At 45.3% G+C, this 26,257-nt stretch overlaps 1 protein-coding gene across 3 annotated transcripts; it reads left to right on the top strand.

Annotated features, from left to right (window-relative positions):
- LOC135904193 (uncharacterized) lies at nt 1-20,615 on the top strand. 3 transcript variants are annotated; one of them, XM_070526752.1, is made up of 4 exons: nt 1-241; nt 3,581-3,881; nt 8,761-8,997; nt 19,260-20,615. In XM_070526752.1, the coding sequence occupies exons 1-4, from the start codon at nt 197-199 to the stop codon at nt 19,352-19,354; spliced, it is 678 nt and encodes a 225-aa protein (XP_070382853.1). In that variant the 5' UTR covers nt 1-196; the 3' UTR covers nt 19,355-20,615. The 3 variants fall into 3 exon arrangements, with proteins under 3 accessions (XP_070382853.1, XP_065290901.1, XP_070382852.1); XM_065434829.2 differs by having other exon boundaries at nt 7-245; nt 3,585-3,881; nt 8,761-9,001; XM_070526751.1 differs by having other exon boundaries at nt 9-241; nt 8,761-9,001.
- The last annotated feature ends 5,642 nt before the right edge of the window (nt 20,616-26,257 follow it).

Raw genomic sequence — 26,257 nt, 5'->3', positions numbered from 1 at the left:
CTGAACTTGCTTTCAGCGCATGCGCGTATGCAGTCACAAGCAGTTAATGTTCCTTTGAAACTCGACTAGAGAATAAGCTAGCTCTTTCGAGCAGTCCTTATTGCGTAGTGATGTGAAATAGGTGAACTGGTAGACGGCACACTCGTTCGGCACAGCTTGTCACGACCGCCAAGCCTAAGGAAAAGCAAAGTCAACTATGGAAGGAAACAAAATCCAAGATGTGCCCACGGAACACAATAAGGCAAGTACCATTTGGTTGTTACCGACGTTATATTTACGTATGCCCGTGAGCCAAAGCTTAAGAACACAGGCAACCGAATCGGTAGTGTCCAGGGAATTGTGCCACGGCGCTTCAAGTTCGGGGTTTGCCGTGTTTCAATAGAGGAGAACTGTTCAAAGTGCACGCCTTCTTCGATTTACGGGCACGTTAAAGCAGCACAGATTGTCAAAACAAATGCGGGGTCACTCGCTTTTGCGTGCCTGAGTATCACGCTGTGGTTCTGGCACGCAAAGTTGCAGGATGAAATTTTTTCAGCCACCATAGAATCCCTAAAACTACCTAGATTTCAATGTTACTCAGACGCACAAACTTAAATTGTGAAGAATAGTGGAAAGTTGGCCACGCAGGATTTGGGCGGCTGCCCTCAATTTCATGTCACATTCATAGGCGCCGAATAACAGGATATGCTTTGATGCACCGTTTATAAAAGGTTGTAGGCGTTGCATGAAGCGTGCGTCAAAGCATTTCGAAATTAAGTTCACGCAAAGAATCACGGCATAATCCAGCCAAGCGTTGGTCTTATTTCTCTTTCGCAGCCAAACAAACTGCGTTTGTTCCTGTGTGCGACAGTAGCATACCTCCTGTTCCATATTGTTTCCTGGCGTCGCTTGGCTTCGGCGACGCCGGGCGCTATATGTTTGTGCTGTCGTAGTGAATATTTGAACTTACGAGTGTATTTCGTTTTCATTTATTTTTGTTTGTTTTATTGCGCCCTGTCAGAAAATTACTGCTTTTCCCGTCCGCATTTTATTAAATATTTCTTTCTGCACTCCTTGCTCAACTATATCCGCGGAAATGGACGACGTGCTAGCTTCGCTAGAACGGGATTTCTTGTTAAAACCGCAATGGATTGCTTTAAAGGAAGCCTACCTACAGGCTGCTTTATTTTAAAGCTAGCATGAGTTTTAAAGATTGCCGGCGACATTTACCCCAAATCTACTAATTTAAAGAGAATGCTTCAAGAGCTACGCATTACTTACAGTTCTAATTATTACGCATATTTTACTAGGTAGCAACCAACGGTGCTACAATTCGTAAATTGAAATATTTGGCCTAAAGTATTTCGCTTAAAAGCTAAACATAAAAACAAGTTTCATTGCACGAACATTCACATATGTTTCGTGTGAATGTCATGCTGCGCCTCTAAGATAAATTCCAAAGGGTGCGATAGCTCACTTACACAGCTCTGCTATTTTTTGTGTATGCGCTACCCAGATGTGCATCAATCTGAAAAGCCCGAAATCTGTCAGGCCCGCTTAGGTGGCGTCGACGATAGCGGGCAGGAGCTAATCGAAACTACATTGCAATCCGATGCACTTTCTGAGGTCCCGCTCTCGCAGCTTTACCTGCATAATATAGAACAATGGCGCGCGATATACGAAACAAATTTCAGCAAATGAAATCGAGCATCACAATTCTACTAGTTACTTGAGGGTGTAGGAGAGATGATTCAGCTTCATATTTCACAACATAGAGACGTCTTGTACATCAACCCGATGAGAAATCCGCATGGCCATGCAAGGAACAGAAGGAACGTGGCCGCTCGCCTCGATATGCGCGGGAAACGCAAGTCATCGAAAGTCTAACACGCGTTCTTGCCGTTCGCAAGGGTGAGAAAACCTGATTCCATAGACCAGAAGCGTTATAATCAACTAAACACGATGAATGTGACGCTATGACAAATGTTTCCCTTAAAATGCCGCAGGGTTACTGTCGGGCGAAAGCAAGGGTCCTTCCTCGTTTCTTCTCAACCCCTGCTATGCAAGCGTGCAAGATCAACGCTCTTCCACGTTACTGATAGGCTACCATTGCGGCCTATTGCTTCATTGCCAGGGGGAGGCATCTTAGTATTTGATGGTTGTTCACCCTATTGCCATGGTTTAGCCACTAATTACTGCCCTTCCGGATAATAGACGTTGAAAGCATCAGCTCTTGATATATCATCTAAACGGAGAAAGTATCAGAGAGTTTTCATCCTCTTGAGTAGGTCAGGAGAACGTTGCAATGTGTCCGTTGCATTTTCCATGGACCACGCATTGCGTGCGCCACCACAATTCGCTATCTAAGCTGTTGCCTGCACTACCTCACCATGCTTCCGCCGTAAAAAACCGTAAATCTTATTAACTCGTTTTGTGAATTTACTTGGATCGCACAAGAAAATCTATTTGTGGGCTGGCGTTGTGTCTACTACAGAACCGGCGAAAATTGCGTGCTCGCTGAAACCACTAGAGCAGCTGCAAAGGGTCGCCTCGAAAGAGACACGCGTGCTATGCAGGCCTGTAGGTGAGGGCATCATAAGCGCCAGCATGGCCTGAATTTAACTGAGCGTGAAGCTCGGCATCAGTCAACATCAACTCAAAGGCCAAGATGTCAACAAGGAATGTCATGCACCCCTGCCTCTCCTTCTTTGGCTGGATTTGCAGCAATCACCCCATCGATGATTCCTGACAACCACTCGGAATTACACCAGGCTTAGAAAACAGCTAACGTGTGCTTGCCTGGCGAACTCCGCACTTGTTCAAGCGATGGAGGCGTTTTTAACTCTTATTTTCGTTTTCAGTTGAATTTTAATGCAGCAGCAGTTATATCCGCACTTCAAGCGAATTTACGTCGTCTTCGTTAGGTTCTGTAACAAGTCCACGTGCAATAAGATCGTGGCCGCGTGCCGTAAGATGTAGGTGTGAGGGAAGGCATGCCAAGGGTGCGCCGAAGACGTTGGCGGCTTGATGGGCCGGCGCCTTCTCACGCGACCATAGGGGGAAGGCGGCCAGCATGCGCACCGAATTGTCGCCCTGGCAAGCGGGTCCTGACGCGCGGATATGGACGCTCGCTAGGCAGTGGGAAGCGTGAAAGGGGGATCAGGGTTGCGGGCGTCTTTCCTTCAACTCCGGCCGCGCGAGTCCCATCTTGAACGTAATCTGCGGTGGGTTAGAGGGCTACACGACCAAAGGTAACGGATGGCTTTGTGTGCGCTGCGTACTCGCGCGCCCAGTTTGCGCTGATGCGAGAGACAGCACGAAGTGAAAGTCGCTCGCCGCTACTGCCGCTATTCATCACGCTAGCGTTCTCGTAGCGAGTGTCCACAATCACCGAGTAAGACGTTTTCATGTCTCCCTGTGCGCGCACACCATCGTGCTTGTTAATTTAGTGAGCAAGCTAATGTTTACAACAGTTTATAAAGCAGACAATACCAGTAACCTCACTGCGTATAGCTATCTACTAATTTGCTATCGCAATCAACCATCCGCCTATAAGGTGAAAGTGTGTTCTTTTTCTGATATTACACATTTTGTCGTACAGGAAGTAGCCGGGCGACGCCGGCTGCACAAAGGGGTTCAACCCTCCGAAGGCGAAGATATTCAGCCCCAATCATCTAGCTTGAAATGTCCCTTGGAACGCGAGCTTCTGCAAAGCTGGAGCCGCTTCCCTGTGCAAGAAAGAAGGGGCAACAATCGAGTCGATGGATCTGGGGAGCAGTCGCCGAGCCCCATTCTGCTTCCTCGGGACCTTCATATTGAAAAACACCGACCTTGCAGATGCACAGTGTTACTCGGCGGTGGATCCTCGATTTTGACTGCTTCGGGGGCTCTTGAAGAAGCTCGTAAGTATATGATATACTAAAAAGAACAAACATTACAACACAAATGAGTTACGCAGTAATCTACAACGTTGAGTAAATTCTCCTGACAGTTAACCTTGTCATCTACCCGACAATAGGAACCGGGTAGGTGATAATATGCGAATCACGCGCACTTTTGCAATCGCTTTACTCAAAGCTTCAAATTTATGTACGCTCTTGTTGGTTAGAGAACATTTTTACAGTACGTGACCAAGTTATTAACAATTTCACTTCGCTCAACGTGAACTTGCGACGCTGGAACATACGGATCTTACAAACTACGATGACCGGTGCTGACGGGTGATGGTAACTATCTGCGGTCATTGCCATCGCCCCGGACATTTTGCGGTATCAGTCTGCTGACAGACCGTGCGACGACCGCTAGGCGGAACCCACACGCTGTGCAGCCGAGGCAGTACAGCTTCATCCGTTGTATCGGATCACTGCAGTGCGACTCGGTGACCGCATGGCCACGCATTTCTACGTCGCATGTTGCATTTAGTCGGAGACCACACAGCCTCACTGGACACATCAAACATACACGATCCTCCGAATCCCTCAACTCGCTGGCGTAGAGAGAGAGAGAGAAATAGAAAGGGCAGACAGGTGAACCCGACGGACGTCCCGTCTACTACCCTGCAAGGGGCAAACGGCGTATAGTGCCAGAAGAGACTTCACTTCACTTTCAGTACACTTTTTTTACCATAAAGGCCCCCAGGATTGGGGGTATTAAATAAGGGGTGGGTAGCTAATAAAAGAAATTAAATACACAAGAAAAACAAGTTTAGGTAAAAGTTTGCTCGCTGGTAAATATGTTAATTATAAAGTTCAAAAACGTGCATGGGCAGGTGACTGCGGTGATGTCGTGTGGAAGGCCGTTCCAGACCGAGGCCGAACGTGGGCAGAATGATGAGGCAAAACTGGTAGTGTGCGCACTTGGGCGGGTGACTTGAAGGGGATGACCAATGCGGAATGAAATGCGTGCAGGAGGACTGATGTAAGGTGGATGATGAAGTGAGCTGTAACAGAACCTATGAAATAAGTACGTAGTAGCGATACGACGCTGACAAGCCAGGGTTGTTTAGTCGGTTTCTGCTTTTAACGATGATATACTGACAATATATGATTAATATGAATGAATGAAATCTGGTGGCACAGTTCTGTACTGATTCTAGACAGTTTGGTACATATTTTTGCGAGGGCTCCAGATGGCAAAGGCATATTCCAGCTTAGAGCGTACGAGTGACTTGTATGCGAGCAACTTTAGGTTTGGGGGCGCTAGACGTAGATGACGTTTTAGGAAACCAAGGCTTCTGTTAGCAGATGATATCACTCTAGTGACATGGGCTTTCCAGGTTAGATCGTTAGGCCACGTTACGCCTAGATATTTGTAAGACTGTGTTAATGCTATTGTGACGTGCGAGATTGTATAAGGGAAAAGGAGAGGATTACGTTTTTGATCAAATGACAGTAGTTTCCATTTATCGGCGTTTAGTTCCATTAGCCATTGGTTACACCAGTCCTGGACGCAAGCTAAATCACTTGGGAGAGTTAGTTGATCAGAGGGGTTACTGATTGCACGATATATAACACAGTCATTGGCAAAGATACGAATGTTACAACAGACATGTGTTGGTAGGTCGTTATTATATAGTAAAAATTGAAGGGGACCAAGGACTGACCCTTGCGGGACGCCGGATGTTAGTGCAAGAGACCTAGGGGCTTGGTTATTAACGTGAACAAATTGGGTACGGTTTGTCAGAAATTATTTTATCCACTGCAGTACGTTATGGTGCAAGTTTAACCAAGAAAGTTTTAGTAGCAAGCGCTTGTGAGGAACCTTGTCGAAGGCTTTCGCGAAAGCTAGGAAGTTGTCGACACGAGTAAGTGAGAGGGCAGTTCCGCGCAGGTAGGAGTTTTCGCACAGAGTCTACAAACGGTCGCCAAGAGCTTTTGCCTTGAGTAACTGGAATAACACTCTCGTGGCTTTCTGTGCGATTCGTGCGTACAGCCGTAGTGCAGCGATATTGATTTCGAAAAATGATCTAAAATCGAGCCGGTACTTCACGCTCGACGAAAATGTCTGACTAGATCATCAATGTCAGTGACCCTCCCCCTCCCCCCACCTCATCGTTGTTGCCATCGGGAGATGGCGCGAGTCTTGTCCATGCTGCGCACTGAAGTGCGACGACTACTTGGACCATCTCATTAATCCCAACTGGCAGCTCAGCCCAAATCTAGGCCAGCTGACCGCCGAAAGTCGCTGCCTAGAAGCAGGCTGTCATGATTGCACCACACGACACAGAGGTCACAGTCGAAAGCGATCGTTAAGTTTGTCTCGCAATGTGTGCGCTACCATGACGGGTGCGTCGCACGTGCTGGCCAGTGCACGTGCAGGCCGGTGCATGTGTAAAATTTGTGTAATGTTGACTCGGCGAAAGCATATCCCAGAACGCTTATAGAAGTTTAGGACCTATGAAATGCCGCAGTTACAGCATTTTCTGGCGTATTTGAAAACAAATGCGTGGTATTTGCTCCATAAGACACAGTGGAAACATTTCATCAACCAACGACTTCGTGGTCTGTTCATCTGTTTCAGATATACCGGCAATATCGTCATCCTCAGCATATAAGAATACACCTCAAGTTGATTTTGACCTTTTCACGTGGAACCTGAAATACGGACTAGTGGTGACCGGATTCCAAAAGCGAGTTTGTCGATTCTGCGTTCTACTTCCTTGGCCATGAAATGGTTGCCGTATGGCCTCGCCTCCAGTGGATCGCATGGAAGCAGTCATTCAGTTTCCGCGTACATTCCCTGAGAAGACACAGCGAGAATTTCTGCGCCTCGCCAACTAGTGCCGAAAGCTCATTCTCCGTTTCGCTGACGTCTGGCCCCCATTGAATGAATCAATGTTCTAGATAGAGACGTCCAGGATTACTTCTGGCAATTTCCGGCAGCTCAATTAAAGATACCGCGCAAAATAGAGCAGCGGTAAAGAAAGGCTAGGAAGAACGTGTGAAAAGTTAGCATTGCAAATTATTCGTATAGTGTATATATACATTGTGCAAACAGCTCACATGGGTTTTTGCCGAAAGAATATCGGTTACGAGATGATATTTGGTAAGTGTAACGTCATAGGCATAAGCAACATTCAGAGTTATTACAGTTATTATTAGTTATTACAGGAACAGCACAAATCGCCAAGCAGCGTGACACCACAAATTTAGCCATCGAAGCGATTGAGCTAGCAGCTAAGGACTTGAATTTTTTCAGCCGTGAACATTTGTGTTTTTACCTATTCATACTTCTCATGGCACTCGCTTTTGTGTAGTCCCTTCTTCTCTTCTGTTTGCTGTGTTTTATTCGGTATATTCAATTGACAACATGGCAATATATCCATTCTAGGCGATATGCAAAACTTGTAAGTGCATTTCTTCGCCGATCTCGTTTGGACCTACCCACACGGTAGACTGTGGGCTGTAATCGTCAAGAAGGATTTTAAGTGGGTGACGTCATTCCTGCCACCCTCCGTTTCCGCACATTCTAAACTTTAAAACACGCGGCTCAGCTTAGCAGTGTTATTAGCTGGAAGGTGGCACTCTTGCGAAGAAGATATCTCTAATTGCAGGCAATTACACGCAGCTTAGAACATAAATGAAGGCAAGAGACAGATGACAGAAGCGGTGTCTACTGATTTTGATTTTGACAATGTTTATTTATATACTGGAAAAATTCAACGAAAAAATGTTTCGTTACCAAGCAGATAACGTTATCAGAAGAAAGGTCATGAACTCACTGACATCAACCTAGTTCGGTCACTCAACATTCAGCAATGCGACTGGTGAAAACCTTGGAAAGACACCAATTTCTTCTGAGAAAGGGCACATGGTGCCCAAGCGCTCGTCGCGCAGTCGCAAGTTCATATTTAGGGAAGCACAGCCACTGCTAAGGAGTATGTTTTAAGCGTATGCTGCTATGGAATTACATTTTTCGTCGACTTTCGTAAAAGCTGCCTCGGTGAGTTTGCTCCGGTTGAAGTACACGTCTTGCAATAGAAGTAGAGCCGCTTGTTTCAGAGAATAGTTGATCAAGCCGGAGTTATATTAAAGTGTCATTTTGAGTGGCTCACTTGTTGTTGGAGGCACAAAATGTAGGTGATTGTTTTGTTCCAGTGGCAAAACCTGGTGAAAGAGAAAAGTGGTGCCAGCTGCATTGCTCGTAAACATCGTTTGTAGTCGGCACTCCTCTTGTAAATGTTTTATACGCAGTGGTACATTGAGACCATGTGAACAATAAATAGGCACATTAGTGTCTACTCCGATTGCTCATTATGCAGCACACAAACAACCAACTCAATGCCTTGAATTTCTATTCTTTGGCGTGCCCACTCATGGAAATACACCATTTTTATTCGTTGTTTATGAACACCTGCTAGCTGCAAATTTTTTTACAAGGCATCGGCAGGCCTATAAGAAATTTGCTGCGGAAACTTGAGGACAGGCAAGATACTTACTTTGTGTGCAGGCTGGCAATATGTCTTCTATGTGGATCGAAATATACCGGTCCACATGCTCGGAGTCCATGCTAGTTTTATAACAAACTATATTCTCTTTTTCTTCGACGCAGCTGCTCTTAAACTCTAATTGGATAGTGTACCCTCATTGAAGAGATCAGTAATTTAATATAGCTACTCATTTTGTGCTCGAACCGCGATATCCATGAATTCAGCATATTTCTTTGGTGAGTTTTTCTGCCTTTGACTACTTTTCTGTGCTGGAAACAGTTCATTATTCTGGCAGGTTTGTGTTTACCTTTGAATGCCAAAATCTAAAGCGTAACAAAGAGCTGGTTGCGCAGAGGACCTTGCCGAGTGGGAGGCCTTCCTGACGCTGCTGCTGCGAGTGCACGGTTGCATTCGCCAGGTGCGATTCAACATCTGGACGTCGTCGAAGTCGGACCGGCCTTTCTACCGATCGTTACAGATGCAAGATGGCTGTGTCGTTGTTGACCTCCAGACGGCTGCAGTGCGCCAACCGTCCAGTATGTGTGGGGTCCCTGTCTACGTGTCCCAAGTCATCGATGAAGGTCTTCCAGGCACGTAAGTTTCTGTAGAGTTCACGCACTGCTCGAGGTAACACTCGTCAGTCGTATTGCCATTGTCTCCATTAGTTTCGAAACTTCAACTGGTTGCATTGCACGTGCATTGATGCAGTGAGTCACATTCAGCCAATTTTTATGTCGGATGCGGAACAAATGCTTCGCCCAGCGTGTCTTTTCTACCCCTGCGTTGCGCTGCCTGTTCCAAAGTTATGCCTGCGAATTTCACACCTTTTTAAAAGCGCTTAGTTCTCTGGGGTCCTCGGCCGCGCTTATCTAACCTTTGCAGCAAATCTGTAGCTCTAATATGCCACACGTTATCTGCCCTGCGCATTACATGGCTTGCCTAGCGTCATTTCGTTTGTCCTGGTGTTAACCAGATTATCAGCTACCCGAATTTTCTCTAGTCCACACAGCTGCCTCTGCCTTTTCACGTTACGCCTAGAATTTTTTCCATCGCTAGTTGCGCGGTCCTTATTTCGTTTTAGGCTTCTTTGTTAACCTCCAAGCTTCTCCTCATATATAGAACATCTTGATTCCTATGATGATCATCACTGTAAGTCGATTTATCACAATAAGCGGATTAGCGCCCACGAATTCCCAACTTTTAGCTCCGCACCTAGTCTTGTACCATCCTCTACTACGCTTACCTTCTCTTGGTACCCATTCTATAAGTCAAATGGTCCAATGGTTATCTAACCTGCGCATTACATCTCCTGCCCAGCGCCACATTTCTCTTTTAACGTCAATTAGAATATCCGATATCACCGTCTGCTCTCTGATCCGAACCACTCTTTTCCTGTTTGTTAACGTTATGCCTAGAATTCTTCGTTCAATCGCTCTTTGCGCGGCCATTAACTTGTTGTGATGTTTTGTCAGTCTCCAAGTGTCTGCACCATATGCCAGCACTGGCAAAGTGCACTGACTACACAACCTTCCTTTCAGTTATGATGGTAAGCTTCCAGTCAGGAGCTGACAGTGTGTGCCCTATGCGATCCAACCCATTTTTATTCTTCCATTAATTTCTTTCTCATCATCAGGGTTCCCTATGATTATTTCACCTAACTAAACGTACTCCTTCAGACACTAGTGGCTGGCTGGCGATCCTTAACTCTTGTTCTCTTGCCCGGTTATTCATTATTATCTTTGCCTTCAGCATATTAATCTTCAACCCTACTCTTACACTCTCTCTGTTTAGGTCTTCAAACATTTTATTGTAACTAGTCTGTAGTGTTGCTTAATAGAACAATGCCATCAGCAAACCAAACGTTTCAGAGGTATTCGCCGTCGATCGTTACGCCTAAGCCTTTTCAGTTTAATAGCTTGAATACTTCCCACAAGCAAGCACGCAGTGAATAGCATTGGAGAGATTGTGTCTCCTTGTCTCACCCCTTTCCTCATATGAATCTTCCTGCTTTTTGTGTGTGTGTAGAATTAAGGGAGCTGTGGAATCTCTGTAGATTTTTTCGAAGATATTTACGTAAGTGGTCGGTACTCCTTGATTGCGTAATGCTGGTATCACTACTGAAAGAAATGCATTTCGTGATCTATAAAAGCCATATAGAGAGGCTAATTGTAATCTTCGGATTTTCCGATTGCCTGATTGATGACATGCATGTGATCCATTGTAAAGTATCCTTCCCGAAACATGCCTGCTCCCTTGGTTGACTGAAGTCCAATGTTTCCCTTGTCCTATTGGGGATCATTTTAGTGAATATTATATATAATACCGGGGGTAATTTATTGGCCTATAATTTTTCCATTCTTTAACGTCTACCTTTTTGTGGATTAGTATGTTCGCATTCCTTCAGTTTTTTGGCTCCTTTGCGGTGGATAGACACTTCGTATAGAGAGCCACACGTTTTCCAAGCATTATGACTTCTACATCTGTGACCAAACGAACTGGTATTCCATCTTCTACTGCCGCTCTGCCCCTTTCATGAAGATAAGTTCCATTTTTTTTAAAGCTTAGCGGTAAGCTGCCGGTCATGTGTTGGTGATGACCACCGCATGCTCTGACACAGTTTAACTGTCCTAAAGATTTCCCTCCCCTGATCAGGATCCATCATCAGCAAATTATCTAATTCAAAGTACTCTTGCAGATTCTAGAGGCTGGCAGCCATTAAGCAATTCCTGTTCTCTTGCAAGACAGTTGAATGTTACCTTTCAATGTATGTTTATAGTTGTGCATTAATTTTAGAATATATTTTTGTTGGTCTAGTGATCCAGACTTTGTTGCGAGTCATAAAAAAACTTGTTTATCTTTAGGTTTTCTCTCTCGCTAATGGCAATGTTATTATTCACTTTGGTACTGAAACTGAAGCGGATCCTGTGAGGATGTTTATAGTATGTGGATGTGTTTAAATAATTGTGTTGATCTTTAAATTTGAGCTCCTTATTATTTGTAGAGCAGCGCAGAGAAATTCCACGAATCTCTTTGCCCTTAGAGACATTCTACATTTAAAGCGGGTGTTCAAGCCCTTACGCAAACGCGGTCATCACGAAGTCGAATGCGAGACGTGAAAAAAATTATTTGAAACAACCTAATTGATACGTTGTCACACAGTTACCCTTCGTGCTTTATTAAACATCCTGCAACTGTTGTCCATACCTAGGTAAAACTAAACAAGCCAATAATGAAATGGTAGTAGTAGGCAAGACTAACGGATAATTAAACAATTGCTGATGTGATTAGCTTAGTTTTACACTGTTCTTACGAAAGGTGTTGCTCATGAAGAGCATAAACAGATTGTAGATGCTGGTAGTCTGCAGCTAGTTACGCCAGATGATGTTTTATTATTCCCACAGAGACTGAACAACAAAAAGCCCGGGTCCTTTTGATGCGCCAAATGCATTCTTAAAATGATTTTTTCTGTACATATAGCTTCCATGAACTCTGGTGAAGAGACTTGAATGGAACAAAGCAAGTCGTTCAGGCTTACAAAAAAAGGGTGTAGTAATAGTGTCAAACTATAGGCCGGTTTTCTTTACATGATCCTGCTGCAGTTTGGAGGAGCAGGGTTTATCTCGCGAAATAAGGTCATAGCTAAACAAAAACGCCTTGTACATGCAACGATGCATGTTTCGTGGTAGAATGTCTGTAATAGCAAAATAAGAAACAAGCATGCAATTAATGTTGGTAGTTTCAAGGACACGAGGTCAAGTAAGCTAGCTCTCTTCCTCTATTTTCTTAAAGCACTTGATCAAGTTCTCCAGGAGTCTATAAGTACGGTTAGCCAGCAGTGCCAGTCCTGACACAAGAAGTTTAATATAGGGAATTTTTATTTAGGGTCACCAGAAGGAAATCGTTATCTTTCATTATTACTCTTATGGTACCGATAGCGAACGCTTAGAAATTCCAAATACGTAGGAGTTCCTCTCAAGAATAAATCATCCTGGACTACTCCTATAAGTTGCCGAAATATTGATTCTTAATAGCCATTCGCAGTGAAACTTACCGAAAGAGTTTGAATACTTCGAAGCATGGAGTAAATACCATTGGAGAGATTGTCCCCTTCCCTTGAGAAAAAAAAAATGCGCATAATGAGAGCGTTGTCGAGCACCGCTACAGACATGGGCGATGCTAAACTAGACGCTCCCACTACAGTGTACGGGAAAGAAAGAAAGGAAGGAAAGAATGCTTGACATCCCTCTTAAATGCTTGCATCCTACCTGTTTAGCGGGTGCGGCTTCGAGGCTACGATTTAACGAACGCTCAACGACAGCTGAGTGAAAAGCACGGTGAGAGGGCGTTGTGCGAACGCGTGAACAATCGCGCGAACAAACCCCGTCAAGCCTTTTGTGGCTTCTAGCATGGGCCGCCAGCATTTTAACGCGATAGCGTTAAGGAGCTCGTGTCGCAGAAAAGCCGGTGTCGTCGGCGTCGGGTGTCGGCGTCGGCGGCGTTGACCGTGAGCGATAAATCACGGCAGGCGCTTCATAAATAAAAAGCAACTTCCAAGATTGGCCCGGTGGGAATCGAACCCAGGTCTCCGGAGTGTGAGACGGAGACGCTACCACTCAGCCACGAGTTCGATGCTTCCAAGCGGTGCAAACGCGCCTCTAGTGAATGCGGTGTTGCCTTCGAAACGAGCCGTGGAAAGTTATACTGCGGTGTATATCGGTAATTATGAACATGTAACGTACAGAAGTCACAATTACACGAGTTGCGAAGTGCGTTTCCGCTGCATTTCTTCTGCGCTTTCCGCACACGCAGAGCCATCTTGCGGCAAACACAGAAGACCCCCTCCTCTCAATGTACGGCGCTGCCCCGACAGGAGGCGCGCCGCGCGCGCATTGGGACCGCTGCCAGGCGCGTCGCGGGACTCCCTCTCCCCTGACGACGCTTCGCCGTGCTTCCGGTTTAGATTACTATCTAGATCGTTTCCCCTCCGAGACACCGAGTTCTTTGGTTCGTTTCGTTCGCTCAGGCGCACGTTTCGTTGCCGCGCCCAACGCTGCGTTGCTCGACGCTCACCGCGTGATAGGTGGGCGCTAAGTCCGATGCGGGGCGCATCGTAAGTGATTGCTGTGCCGTAGCGCATTGTCTTATACCCCTTGGCGGGTCGACGGGAACGCTGTCGCGTCCCACTCTTGAAGGCGAAGCTTAAGCGTCCTCCAATTTTTTGCGCTGCAAATGTACCCCAATGCTGAGATAAAATTTGATTCTTAGTTTGTAAGCGTCACGGTGATCCTGGCGTGCCGCAGGGTTTGCCTCATGTGCACTGGTACTTATTTCTTTAAAACCCATGCTTGACCTTGAGACTTAGCGCGCTTGTGTCAGCTTCCAAACCGTACTGCCTTTGTTATTTGAAGCGCTATGGTGCCGATAAGTGCTGTTATTACATTTCTGTAGTAATTGACGCCCTTTATTGTGGCTAAATTTTAGTCTGAATCACTTTGTGCTTGTATTACCATACAAATGTTTGCTACGCGTGCTGCTGTACGTGGCCTACTCTCTCCTGTTTAGAAAGTGCGCTGGAGTCTTCAATATCCTACACTACTTCGCCATTCAAGCATGTGCGGTAATACGGCATCTGCCACGCAGAATGTTCTCCGCATTTAGCCTTGTCATAAAATTTCAGTGTTCTTTTTAGAATTTCAGAGTATATTTATGGGTAAAAATACAAAAATTTTACTTGTGTGTAGTATCAATAAGGAGGTCCCATAGTGGAAAACTGTATTGGGACCTCCTTTTAAAGACACTGATGATGGTATACCATTTTTAAAGCAACAGTGGCTCGGATGAGGGCGAAGAGTAGTATAAAAACATGTTTGTAGTATTTGAGCAATAACAATAGTTAGTAACAGTATGACAGTACAAACGACATAAAATTTGAAAAAAAATGACAGTATCAGTAAATATGTATTATGAATGCTTTTAGTTCTCTTTTCAATTGGTTTAAAAATATCATTTCTGACTATGGGTGATGGGTTATTACAGAGCGATATCAAGGAGAATTCCGCAGTCTGTTTACCATAGTTAGTAAGAGCTTCAGGTAGAAGAAAATTACTATTGCGTGCAAATCTAGTCTTACAGCTGTCAGGTCACAAGCAGAGAAGCAGATGGATGGTAATTCCTTAGTTATATATTTGTAGACTAACATTCCTAGATTATATTTGATGAGTTCTGAAATGGTTAGCATGTTTTCATTTAGAACTGATTTTCCATATGCAAAGCGTGAACTGCATGTAACAATTCTTATGGATTGCGCCCCAGTTACATGGAGGGATCGCAAGTGAGTGTCATAAATATTAGGCCTACTTATGCGGTAGTTAATGAGAGTGAATGAATGAGTCGTATAGCAAGATTAATTAACGTGTGCAGAGTAGGGTGAGTAGGGTGACAAGTTTTAGTTACAACGAGAATACCGTATGCTATTTTCCTTTTTTGCATGAGAAATGTGATATTTTTATTTCAAATTGCACTTAAAAGAAATCCCAAGGAAAGATGAGCATAGGCTGGGAGAGAGTGAGCCAAAAGTTAAAGAAGGGAAGGAGGCCGAATGCTGTGGATGTGAGGAAAAAAACAACAAATTTAGTTCGGGCATTATTAGATAATAAGGTAGCAATACACCAAAATAAAACTTTTTCTAGATGACTATTTAGGTTGTTCATAAGTCGCATGTTTTTATCAGATGCGAATATGGTAGTATAATCAGCGACCAGAATGCAGTTAGTAGACGAAAGCAGTTATGTAGATAATTAATGTAAACAAAAAAGAGTAGCGGTCCTAAGATGGATTGCTGAAGGACACCAATTTTATTGGTTTGTTGTCTGGATCAGACATTAGACACACACAGAACTTGAACTATGTTGGATAAGTAGATTTTTAATAGTCAGAGGGCAAGATTACCTACACCGATAGCCTCAAGTTTAGCAAAAAGGATGCTATTATTTAAGCAGTCGAATGCCTTTCTTAGATCGAGGAAGACTTAACCTGCAAATAAACCTTCAATTCAGTTGGATGTGAGTTCCAGATCTGTGAAGTAACCATTATGACAGCCAAATTGGCATGAAGAGAGAATATTAAATTTAATGAGGTCTTTGGTTAGACGCAACTCGAATAATTTCTCGAGAACTTTGCCGGAAACAGGTACACATGCCGAAGGTAGGCACAGTAGCACCATCCGCAACGCGGACGACGCGTGCCAACGCTAGAGTGAGAGCTTTTTGAGTCGTCGTAGGAAGGCAGCACTCATAACAGAAAGATGTGCGTTTGTATCGATGAGTGCAGTGACAGGACAGCCGTCAACGTCAAGAAGGTTTCGGTTCTTTCGTAACGTGAGCAGATGATTTAAGGGCAAGGTCGACAACGCGGCTTCACCTCCAGAAGCTGCAGTGCCTAGTTTTCCGACTGGGTCCGCGAGACGATAGGCGGCGAAGAGAAGCGGCGGGGTTGGGGCGAACGAGACTGATGGCGTCGAGGTGAGGGCGAGCGACTGTACCGAAAGATCGGAGCAGGGGCATCAGCGGCAGGGGGTTCACGGCGGGTGGCATACGGAACAGAAGGTCCAAAGATGCAGGAATAAGTGGCGGCGTATGTCCGAGGAGGTGGTGGCCATCGGTTGCGGCAGTGACGAGCGACGTGGCCGATGCGACAGCAGTGGAAGCAGATTGGCCTTTCATCAGGGGTACGCCATTGGGACGGGATGCGGCGAGATACGACAGAAAAGGACTGCCGGGGGCGAGGAGGGCCGGTAGAGAACTGGGGAACGCTGGGTTGAGACGTTGTACACACGGAGTTCAGGCCCATGTCCTCAAATTCCTGTGTGACTACGGCCTGAATCACCGCAATCGTGGTTGCTGGCGGATCGGGAGGCGTCGCGGCGAAAGCTGGCGAACACGTGGCCTAGAGCTCGCGGCGAACAATACGGGTGACGTCGTCACACGTGGTAGCCTGACATGGTCGACCCTCACATGCTGACGTAGCAGCAGTGTTGGGTAGCCGCGTGATGTGATGTGTGATGCGGCGGCTGTTAGCGTGTTCAAGGCGACGGTATTCTTTAATGACGGCGTCGACTGTCGAGACGTTGCTGAAAACAAGCAAATTCAAAGCGTCGTCGGTGATGCCTCTTTGAACATGTGACACTTTATCGGCTTCAGACATAGCATCGTCAGCTTTGCGGCATAGAGCCGAGACATCGAGGATGTATGAAACGTATGGCTCTGTAGATGTCTGAACACGAGACGCAAGAGCCTTTCTCGCGGTAACCTTGCGGCCAATAGGGTCGCCCAACAGTTCGCGTAGCTTTTCTTTGAAATTGTCCTAACTGGTTATCTCGTCGTCATGCGTCTGGTGCCACACGCGTGGCGTGCCGCCAAGATAAAAGATGACATTGGCGAGCAAAATGGTTGGGTCCCATCTGTTATTAGCGCTGGCATGTTCATATAGCTTGATCCATTCGTCAACGTCCTGTCCCTCCAGGCCAAAGAAGACACCAGGGTCGCGATGTTGGGAAACCGTGACGATAGGAGCAGTCGGACAAGTGGAAGCCGTTGCAGAGGCGGTCTCGTCACCGGGAGGCATAGTGACAAGCTGGATGTACCGACCACTCCAGTGTTCCGTGGCGAGGACGGAGATCGTTCACCTCCACGAGAATGTTACATATAGAAAGACACAGACGGAAGATGCTGTTTACAGGCTATTTACACTGGACTGGAGCCAGAGTGCCAGGCCGACATTCGCTCGCGCCAAGTGCACAGACCCACTTCGTCGTCGTTCTCGCGGCGGCTCGTCTCTTGGGTATCTCCCGATGATATCGTAATAATACAGATAGGGCAGTAGTTATGTCATGGTGTGCTGTCACCTTTCATTTTCTAGAACTGAAGTAACCATTACTGAAGTAACAACTTTACCGCACTTAAGATCGTTAGCAAACGCACTAGTCTTGAATTTCAAATTAATAATATAAGACAAAATATAAGAAATTAGGTGAGCAATCATGTTAATGGTAGCAGGCAGAACTTCATCAATTCCCGCACTGGTGGGTTTTATGTGACCTGACATCTTTCTTCTAAAAAGCGAATGTGTGAGGGGACACGATTAAGTTGACTGGCTTTTGAAGGAGTGGGTGTGTCATTGTGAAAAAAAAAAAAAATTGGAGCTGAAGGCATAGACTATGTGGATGGGGGCGTTGTACCGAGTTGCTGAACATAGCTTTAAATACCTGTTCTGATAGAGAATTCTCGTTTAGAAAGGAGTTGACAAAGTTCCCTTCGAATTTTGTATTATTGCCTGCTTGTAAGATTTTTTCGTTATAGATATAATTGTTTCGCCGCTTTTCACTGGCTATTCATAGTTACGCAACCTTTTATATCGGGAAATTATTTTGGTATAAAAGGGTGGTTTTAATATTTTTGTGCAGGTTCTCGTGTTTTACAATGCTGCTAATAAGGTTTTAGACATCTACGGAGTGTGGAGAATGCAAATCTTATTTATATTTCCTTTTACGACTGAATTAATGAATGTATTTTAAAATTACAGTAATAAATTTAGAAAATGCTTTCTATGGACAGTCAAAGGTTTTGATTTCAGACCAGCCTATATTAGCAATGGGCGTTATGAAGCTCTTTGTCCAGAACATATTTAGAGTGTGTATGATGGCAAGGACTCGAGTTATAATTAAAGCGTAGGAGGAATGGGTAATGATGAGTGCTGTTAATGTCGAGAACTATCACCTCTGGTTAAGTTAGTAAATTAGAGGACGTGATCGATTAGTGTCCCTGCGCCATTAGGAACCTGTCTTGTAGGAACATTGATTAAGCATTCGTATCCGTAGCTTTGTAGTAGCCTGGTATAAGAAATAACTGTTGATGTGTCCTTGAGTAGGTTAATGTTAATGTCACCCATTATAATGAATTTTTCGTTTTCCAGTGAAACGGTATGTATAGTATCATCAATATTAGATAGCGACATCAACTTATGATGAAGGGGGAGAGTAAATGCAATCTAATATGATATATCTGTGATCATTGGAGGGAGAACAAATAACTATTTCAATCTGGACAGATTCGAAATTTGTGATGGGTAAATGCCGATCATGTCGTCTGCGATAAGTAAGATCAGAAGAAATATATATCGCCGCACAACTATGACTGCTAGTTAACGTGTTACAATGTTCTGAATTGTAGGTAAAAGGCGCTATATAGATGTTTGTGATCGTCCGATAACCAAGTTTCGGTTAAGGCAATTAGTGAGAATGAGGAAGAGCATGATGAAAGGAAATGATCAATCTCATCAAAGTGTTCACGAAGGCTTCAAGCATAGGAATAATTGACGGAATGGAAGGCACTTATGAACGAGTTAATTTGATTAGGTCTCAGGAAAAGGACCATTATTGATGTGATAAGCGATGGGACAACAAACACTGGTTGCTATGCTGTTCGTCTGTTTAGTCAAGCCGGTCATCCGTAATGCTCGGAACTGTGCTGTTGTCATTGTAGCCTTGATTGGACAGTTGTCAGTCCGAATAAACATCGACTTCTTTTCTTTCTTCAGTGTCAGGGCTTTGAAAAACAGGGCTTTGTTACATGGGGTGAGATGATCATTTACGAAGATGGATGTGTTAGAAATGATAGAGAAACATAGATCACTAACACACACCTGGGCCTGCCGCGTTTCACTGACGAAAAAGCAAAAAACGCGGAATCGTGTTTTTTTATGCCTTGTTGTTTATCACTGTCTAAAACAGCGCTAAATAAATAAATAAAGAACTCGTCACCGCACTAATACTTGTGGACGTTTGTCTTGTTTTCAGAAACATGCCGAGACTTATTAAAATCATCAAGAAAATGCCTTTCCTCGACAAGCTGGTGTTTTGTGTGCAGAACAGCAGCTCTGGGCAAAGAATAAGCCGGGTGACCTCGAAGATCCTCGGTTTCGGCCAAGACAAAGAAACCACGAAAACGCTCTGCGTAGGGGCGTCATGCGGGCCTTTCTTGCATTGCATCGGCGGCGATGAACGCGTAGCAAAGACAGTCGTTAGCCTCGAGCCAACGATGACACCGACAAAATTCACTGCTCGCGAACTGGCAGGATCATACGGTGCCCATCCGCTGCTCCATGTTGAGGTTACTTACTACGCTACTCGCATGGTGCACTACCACGTATCCACTCTACACGTGGTTCTGGGGCATGAGGACTAGCTTCCGTGGCAATGCACAGCGTGACCCAAAACTTGTACGCCGTTGACAGTCAAGGCAGTTGGCTTAGCAAGCGACCTGTCACGGCGATCCTTTAGAGCTACGTGTCTGCCGAAATGACAATAGGACCAGTCTGACTTTGCTAAAGTACATCCCACTCCTGCGACCGAAACTGTTCCCGTTAAGGACTCGCTTGAAGGTATGCCAGTGCGTCAAAGATTGCAGGTAGCACGCAAGGCATAGCCTTGCTTTGTGAGGTGTATGATGTATCGGTACCAGGCAAAATTAACAGCTGGAGCAGTAGCTTCATATGCGGAATGGCTACGCCTTGGAGGTTAAGACGCCTGGAACAAGCCCATAGGCAACTGCTGGTTTTAAAAGGCAGGTTGCACGTAGTCACTGGCAAATGACCGAATTCATTGAACCGGTCACAGAAAATGCTGAGCAATGTATCTAGACGTGTTCACTTCACTGCTTGAATAAGCCCTATTCATTGCTTGTCGGTTCTTAGTGAGAATATCAATCTAGTTTTTACAAAGAGAAATTCATTGTGCTCTGAAAGGGCATAATTACGTATCTGGCGCACCCTGTTCTCCTCTTCAAGCGCGCATTTTAAACTTCATAGCATTGGCGTCATTGCATCAATATGTATTTAATTCGACTGGTACAATTTTATTTTCATATGCATATATCCATTCATAAACTATCTGTTGTAATTATTTGCATATACACAATTAACGTATCTGTATACAGGCTGCCTCGCAGTACACGTCACAGTATTTTGACATAAGTTTTTTAACCACATGTGTTTCTTATAGCGGTGGGGATTTTTTACCTTCGTGTGCCTTAATGTACCATTATATGCTCCTTGTGTGCTCATCGCTGCTCTTATCGCAAGAATGTAATGTTTATAGCTGGAACATACTCTTCATTTTTCCTCAGGTCACCAATAAACATATTCATATACCTGACCATTGGCCAAATATGTCTGTGTTCATGCGTAATTGGCGGTATCATTGCCTTCAATCATCAGTGTGTTGAATATGAATGCTTGACCTGATAACACAGTTACCTTCTAAAAAACGTCGCAGTTTCAGCCGAAAAGTGAAGCATTGATTGTGAGAGAAAATTAGTAAACTAGGAAGCAAGTACAGTAGTTTCATCGGGCGTATAAACTTGGAAACATTTGCGTACTAACTGAATTAGCAATCATGGTGTCAGCGTGCAGAAGCAAACATAAACACATCGTGCTCGATGAGCGCGTGCACTAGCTGTGAAAAGGCTGGCGTGAGCGAGTGCGGCAGCGGCAGCGAGCGAAGTGACTTTAGTGTGTTCTATCGCTTCAACGCAGGAGCGGCAAGAACACAGTGCGCGCAAATGTATGATTTGATTGAATAACTTTAATGAGAGGTCCTGCGAGCTACGGGACGCAAGGTCCCATAGAGCGGGCTACTCCCACGTTGGGACCGGGAGTTGTAACTCCCTGGCCACATCATGGGCTCGCTGGACGGCCCAGAGCTGTTCCGCCAGATCCGTGCTGCGTAATGCTTCTTGTAGCCTGACGGAGTCTTGATCCTTGTTTGCGTGGGTCCGACCACACGGTCAGAGCAAGTGATGTACGTCTAGTGTGCTATGGCAATTTTCGCAATATGTTTCGTATAGGTCAGTCATGTGGTGATGTAGTCTGTTCTGCGTGGGGTACGTGTTTGCTTGAAGCATTCTGAACGTGAGGGCTTGAGGTCTGGTGAGCTTATTGTGAGGTGTGCTGTATATTCTGCGGTCTAGATAAAAGTGCTTTGTTATCTTGTTTTATGTGGAGGGAGGGTCCCGATTCTCGATGGGATGGTCACGACCAGAATAGGTGGCGTCGCGGAGGGTTAGGTCTCGCGCGCTCCTGTGAGCAATCTCATTGAGATTGCGAGGGGCGTCCTCGATATCTCCGAGGTGTGCCGGGAACCAGCAGATGGTGTGATGCTGCAGCGGTGCGGATCTATTGATTATTTGTAGAGCTTGGCTTGCAATTGCTCCTTTCTGAAAGGCTTTGACAGCCGAGCGTAAATCGCTGTAGACGTGGGTGGTGGTCGGGTCTGTGAGCGCGAGTGCGATGGCGACTTGTTCTGCTATCTCGGACTTGTGGGTCTTGACTGTGAGAGCGTTTGTGACTTGACCTTGCTTATTGATCGTGGTGGCAACGAAAGCCTTCCGGGTTGGGTATTGTGCCGCGTCTACGAAACAGGCTAAGATCTTCTTATCACGTATTTCGCGCACGATGAACGATCCGCGTGCCAGCCTTCTGGGTTGATGGTGCGCGGGGTTCATGTTCCGTGGGAGTGGGCGAACCGTGTAGGAGTTGCGTGTGCCCGTCAGAACGCTTTGATAAAGTTTCTCCATTACTGTGGTGTCATGACCTAGTTTGGCTAGGATTTCTCTACCTGGTTTGGTTCCAGAGAGTCTTGTCCATTGAGCCCGTTCTTGAGCTTCGGCGATTTCTTCAAGTGTATTGTGCACCCCCAGTTGCAGCAGGAGCTCTGTCTCTGTGTTCTTGGGGATTCCCAGCGCTAGTTTGACTAGCTTCCTCAGTTGTACATTGAGTTTGTCCTTCTCCGCTACCTTCCATCTGTGCATGGCCGCCTCGTAGGTGAAGTGGCATAGCGCAAAGGCGTGTGTTAGCTTGAGGAGATTTTCCTCCTTAAGGCCATGTTGTCTGTTTGCTACGCGTCGTATGAGATTCAAGGCATTATTCGACTTGGTCACAATCTTCTCCACTGTCGCGGTGTTTGAGCCGTTGCTCTCAATGATCATCCCAAGGACTCTGATTTTGCTGACGTGTGGAATGGTTCCTCCGTCTTTTGTACTGAGAGTAATGGAATGTGTGTCTCTGATTTCGTTCTTTGGCTTGGGTCCGCTTCTCGATGGTTTGTAGACGAGGAGCTCCGACTTCGCCGGCGAACATCGCAGGCTGGTAGGAGCGAGGTATTCCTCGATCGCGTCGATCGCTTGCTGCAGAGCGCTTTCAATTGATCCCAGGCTACCTCCGGGGACCCAAAGCGTTACGTCATCTGCGTATATCGTGTATTTGACGTTCTTGATTTGATCCAGTTTCTTGCCTAGGCCGACTAGCGCAAGATTAAAACGCGTCGGAGAGATGACTGAACCTTGCGGTGTGCCCTTGCCACCGAGTTTGTATTTCTGGGACTTGATTTCCCCTAGACGGAGGGTGGCCGTTCTGTTGCTCAGGAACGATTTTTTGTAAGCGTAGAGTCTCGTGCCGAGGTCGAGGTTGGAGATCGTGTCGAGTACGTAGTCATGTGATAAGTTATCAAATGCCTTTTCGAGGTCTAGCCCTAGGATTATTCTCGCGTCTCTCGTGTCTGCGTCAATGATCTCATGCTTGAGGAGCTTCATGGCGTCTTGGTTGGATTTCAAGATGCAGCGCGTGCTACCGTGCTTAGCTATAAAACGTAAGTACTTGCTGGCCGGGTCAAAACTGCAAAATGCGCAGTTGCTGCCGAAGCACATCTATTAATTGCGAGAAAGGTTGATAATTAAGCGATAAACGTTAAGCCTAAATGTGATAGACGACCGTTTACGTTGCTCGATTTATTTGAGGGTGTATTCTATCGGCGAAATTGCGTGATGTTCTCTCTCCTTGCTTTCTCGCTCTCACGCAGATCATATTATATTGCACGAATATTAATTATATGCAAGCAGTGCTCGGATGTAGAACATCCGAGAAGTGTGGTGCATTGTAATGTAGGCTACAATAGATTAGAATGTTGTAGCCCAGCGCCATAGTGTGGTACTACGTTGTTGGGCTGCCAAGCACGAGGTTGCAGGATCGAATCCCGACAAACGCGGCCGCATTTCGATGGTGGCGAAATGCGAAAACACCCGTGTACTTACATTTAGGCGCAAGTTAAGAAACCCCTGGTGGTTCATATTTCCAGAGTTCCTCCTTACGGCGGGCCTCATAATCAGATCGCGGTTTTGACAGGTAAACTCAAATTTTTTTTACTAACGCCGTTCCAATAACGAAACGTAGGGAAATTACAAATCCTGCTTTCAGACAATAACAGCTAATAAAGGGACAAAAAAACACCCACCCAGTAGCAGCAAACGATGCATAGGCAATTGCTACTGTGTGGATGTTTCATGTCCCCTTTATTGGTTACTTCTCTCCACCTTGAGGGTTTCCGCGTAACTATTACATCAATCTCTTGCCTTTGCTTTGTCTCGTTGTTGGCGAGTTCGACTTCGCCCTGCCGTCTGCTAGCCGCCTGGTTAGCTCAGTTGGTAGGGCGGCTGCGCGGAAGGGCAGTGGTCCTGGGTTGAAGTCCCGGAGCAGGGCGAATTTTTTTTCAACTGCAAGGTTTTTCTTTCGAGGAACTGGTATGGTTTTTTTTTTTGTAGCAACTACTACGACTGGGAGGCTGTTTCGTTTCCCCTTTATTAATTACTTCTCTCCACCTTGCGAGTTTCCGCAGAACAATTACACCAGAGATGAATAGCATTGCGCAAAACTCAACTTTCATATGGAAAATGAAGTACTGGCGTCGTAGAATCTAATGGTCATTATTTGAATATGCCAATATTTTTCGAATACTTCACATTGTCTTCTAGTGCACGATAAGAGATAGAAACGAAGTTACAATTCGATAATTTGATCTCAAAGGTTGAAAAAATAGCGCATTTCAGCCCACTGCGTCGCTCAGAGTGCCGAACATTTACACCAAAGCCACAAAGAATCACAGTCAAATTTAGACAGATTATTCAACAGCGAATATCACTTGTAGGTGCAGCCGCTGTGTCCCTTCACCGGAATAAACCTCAACAGGATATATTGCAGCATACATGATATCCTAGCTGTATCATTTGCGCGAGCCCTTTGTCGAACTACCTAGGAAAGATACTATATTTCTTGCGTGGAGGTACAGTAGTAGTTGGCTTAAAGATTGCATTTGCAAGCTTTTTTTATAATAGATTACTGCATATGCTTTAAGGAGCCGCCAGTTTCCTAACTTCTCTGTTATAGGTAATGCTGCGGTTTCGATTTTAATAAAGCAAGTTTTATGTGTGTTGTAATGCAACAAGGTAAGATTCATATCGGCAATATAAAGATATGAAGAATCTGTTATTGGAATGGCAGGAAAGGTGTTGATTATATGCAAACACTGCGAAGAAGATTCAATATCTGATTCATTTCGTTTCGCGCACATTCGTATTCGACTAGATTTAAAAATCTATTATTCGCACACCTCTGCTGCCTGCTGGTTGGCTGCAACCAATCAGGTTGCACAGTCCCACACGCACGCACGGGACTGACGGGCGACGCGAAGCTTCAGTTCGGCATGAGACATTCGCGCAATTAGGTTAGGCTGAGTGGGAAGTAAGAAGTTGCACAAAACTGGCGAAAACCATTCGGCTTTCTCGTGTGCTGGTGGCGACGAAATAGCGTTGGAGGGTGATAAATCAGTGGTAAAACATTTCGAGCCCAATTCAATTACCGGGACCGCAAATGCATGGTGATTGCGTGCTTTTCGGGCGAAAATGAATTGGGATAACTTTTGAGAGATGTATTTATTAAGAGCCATGAACACCCTCCATTTTAGAAGGACTACCATTGTGCTTAGCCTACATTTGGAGAGCGCACTATATTCGGTATTAGGAAATGAAAACGGCCAGATAGAGGCCCATAAAAACTGGCGTGGCAGTGCCAAGAATGCTATTCACTATAAATAATAAATAATATGCGCTCATTTTTACACTGCAGTATATTCAGGACAGGTCCATACACATTGATGGGTATCCGGAAAGAAAGGCTGCTTCGCAATGCCAACAATGCCATTTGCTACCAGAACATTGGTGACATATTGTCGCGCTAAGGACCTATCGCGGCCTAGTGGTCGGTTTCTCCATAATTCGTTAGGCTCAATGATTACATGCACGATTAGTGGCATCTGTGCAGGAAAGGTAACAAACAAGCGCTTCACAGCAGAGGCGACTAAGTGGGACGGGAATAAGAGCTACGTGAAAATCCTGATGTTGGACATCATGGCTGGTTCTTTACTAACAAACTGCTGTAGAAACAACCGCCTCTGGGTGTTTCTTCTTGAACTTATCCGAAACTATAAGTTTCCTCGAAAGAAACACTTCCTCACACATTTAGTGCACCAAACGTAATATTCATGGTGCAGCCTGTATTTTAAAGAATGATTTGCTGCGAGGTATGTAGAAAATAAAAGAATGCGAAATTACATTTTGTGCAGTAGCAGCTTGCAACTCTGCATTGTGCAGGATATTGCGCCACTGTTCCTGGAAACCACTGCGTCGGTCGGTCGGCCGGTTGGTGGGACGGTTGGTCGGACGGTTGGTCGGTCGGTTGATGAAGTTTATTCCCAAACGGCGGTAGTTTCCACGTACGCTGGATACAGAAGCATAGTCGAAATTGTTTCAACCAAGCGCGTAATACAGTAGATACGGTTGCACTCCAAAAGCGACGACTCGGAGTAAGATTCATTATGTGATAAACTTCGTGTTTTGAAAGTAAAGCCATTCTTTTGATACAATCTAGCCTGTTGACCCGACGAATAGCAGACGCATAAAACATAAAAAC

The sequence above is a fragment of the Dermacentor albipictus genome, chromosome 10 (assembly GCF_038994185.2).
Source record: "Dermacentor albipictus isolate Rhodes 1998 colony chromosome 10, USDA_Dalb.pri_finalv2, whole genome shotgun sequence".
In the NCBI taxonomy this organism is placed as follows: Eukaryota; Metazoa; Arthropoda; class Arachnida; order Ixodida; family Ixodidae; genus Dermacentor; species Dermacentor albipictus.
The sequence above is the reverse complement of the archived record's forward strand: the minus strand, read 5'-3'. Positions and strand labels throughout refer to the sequence as shown.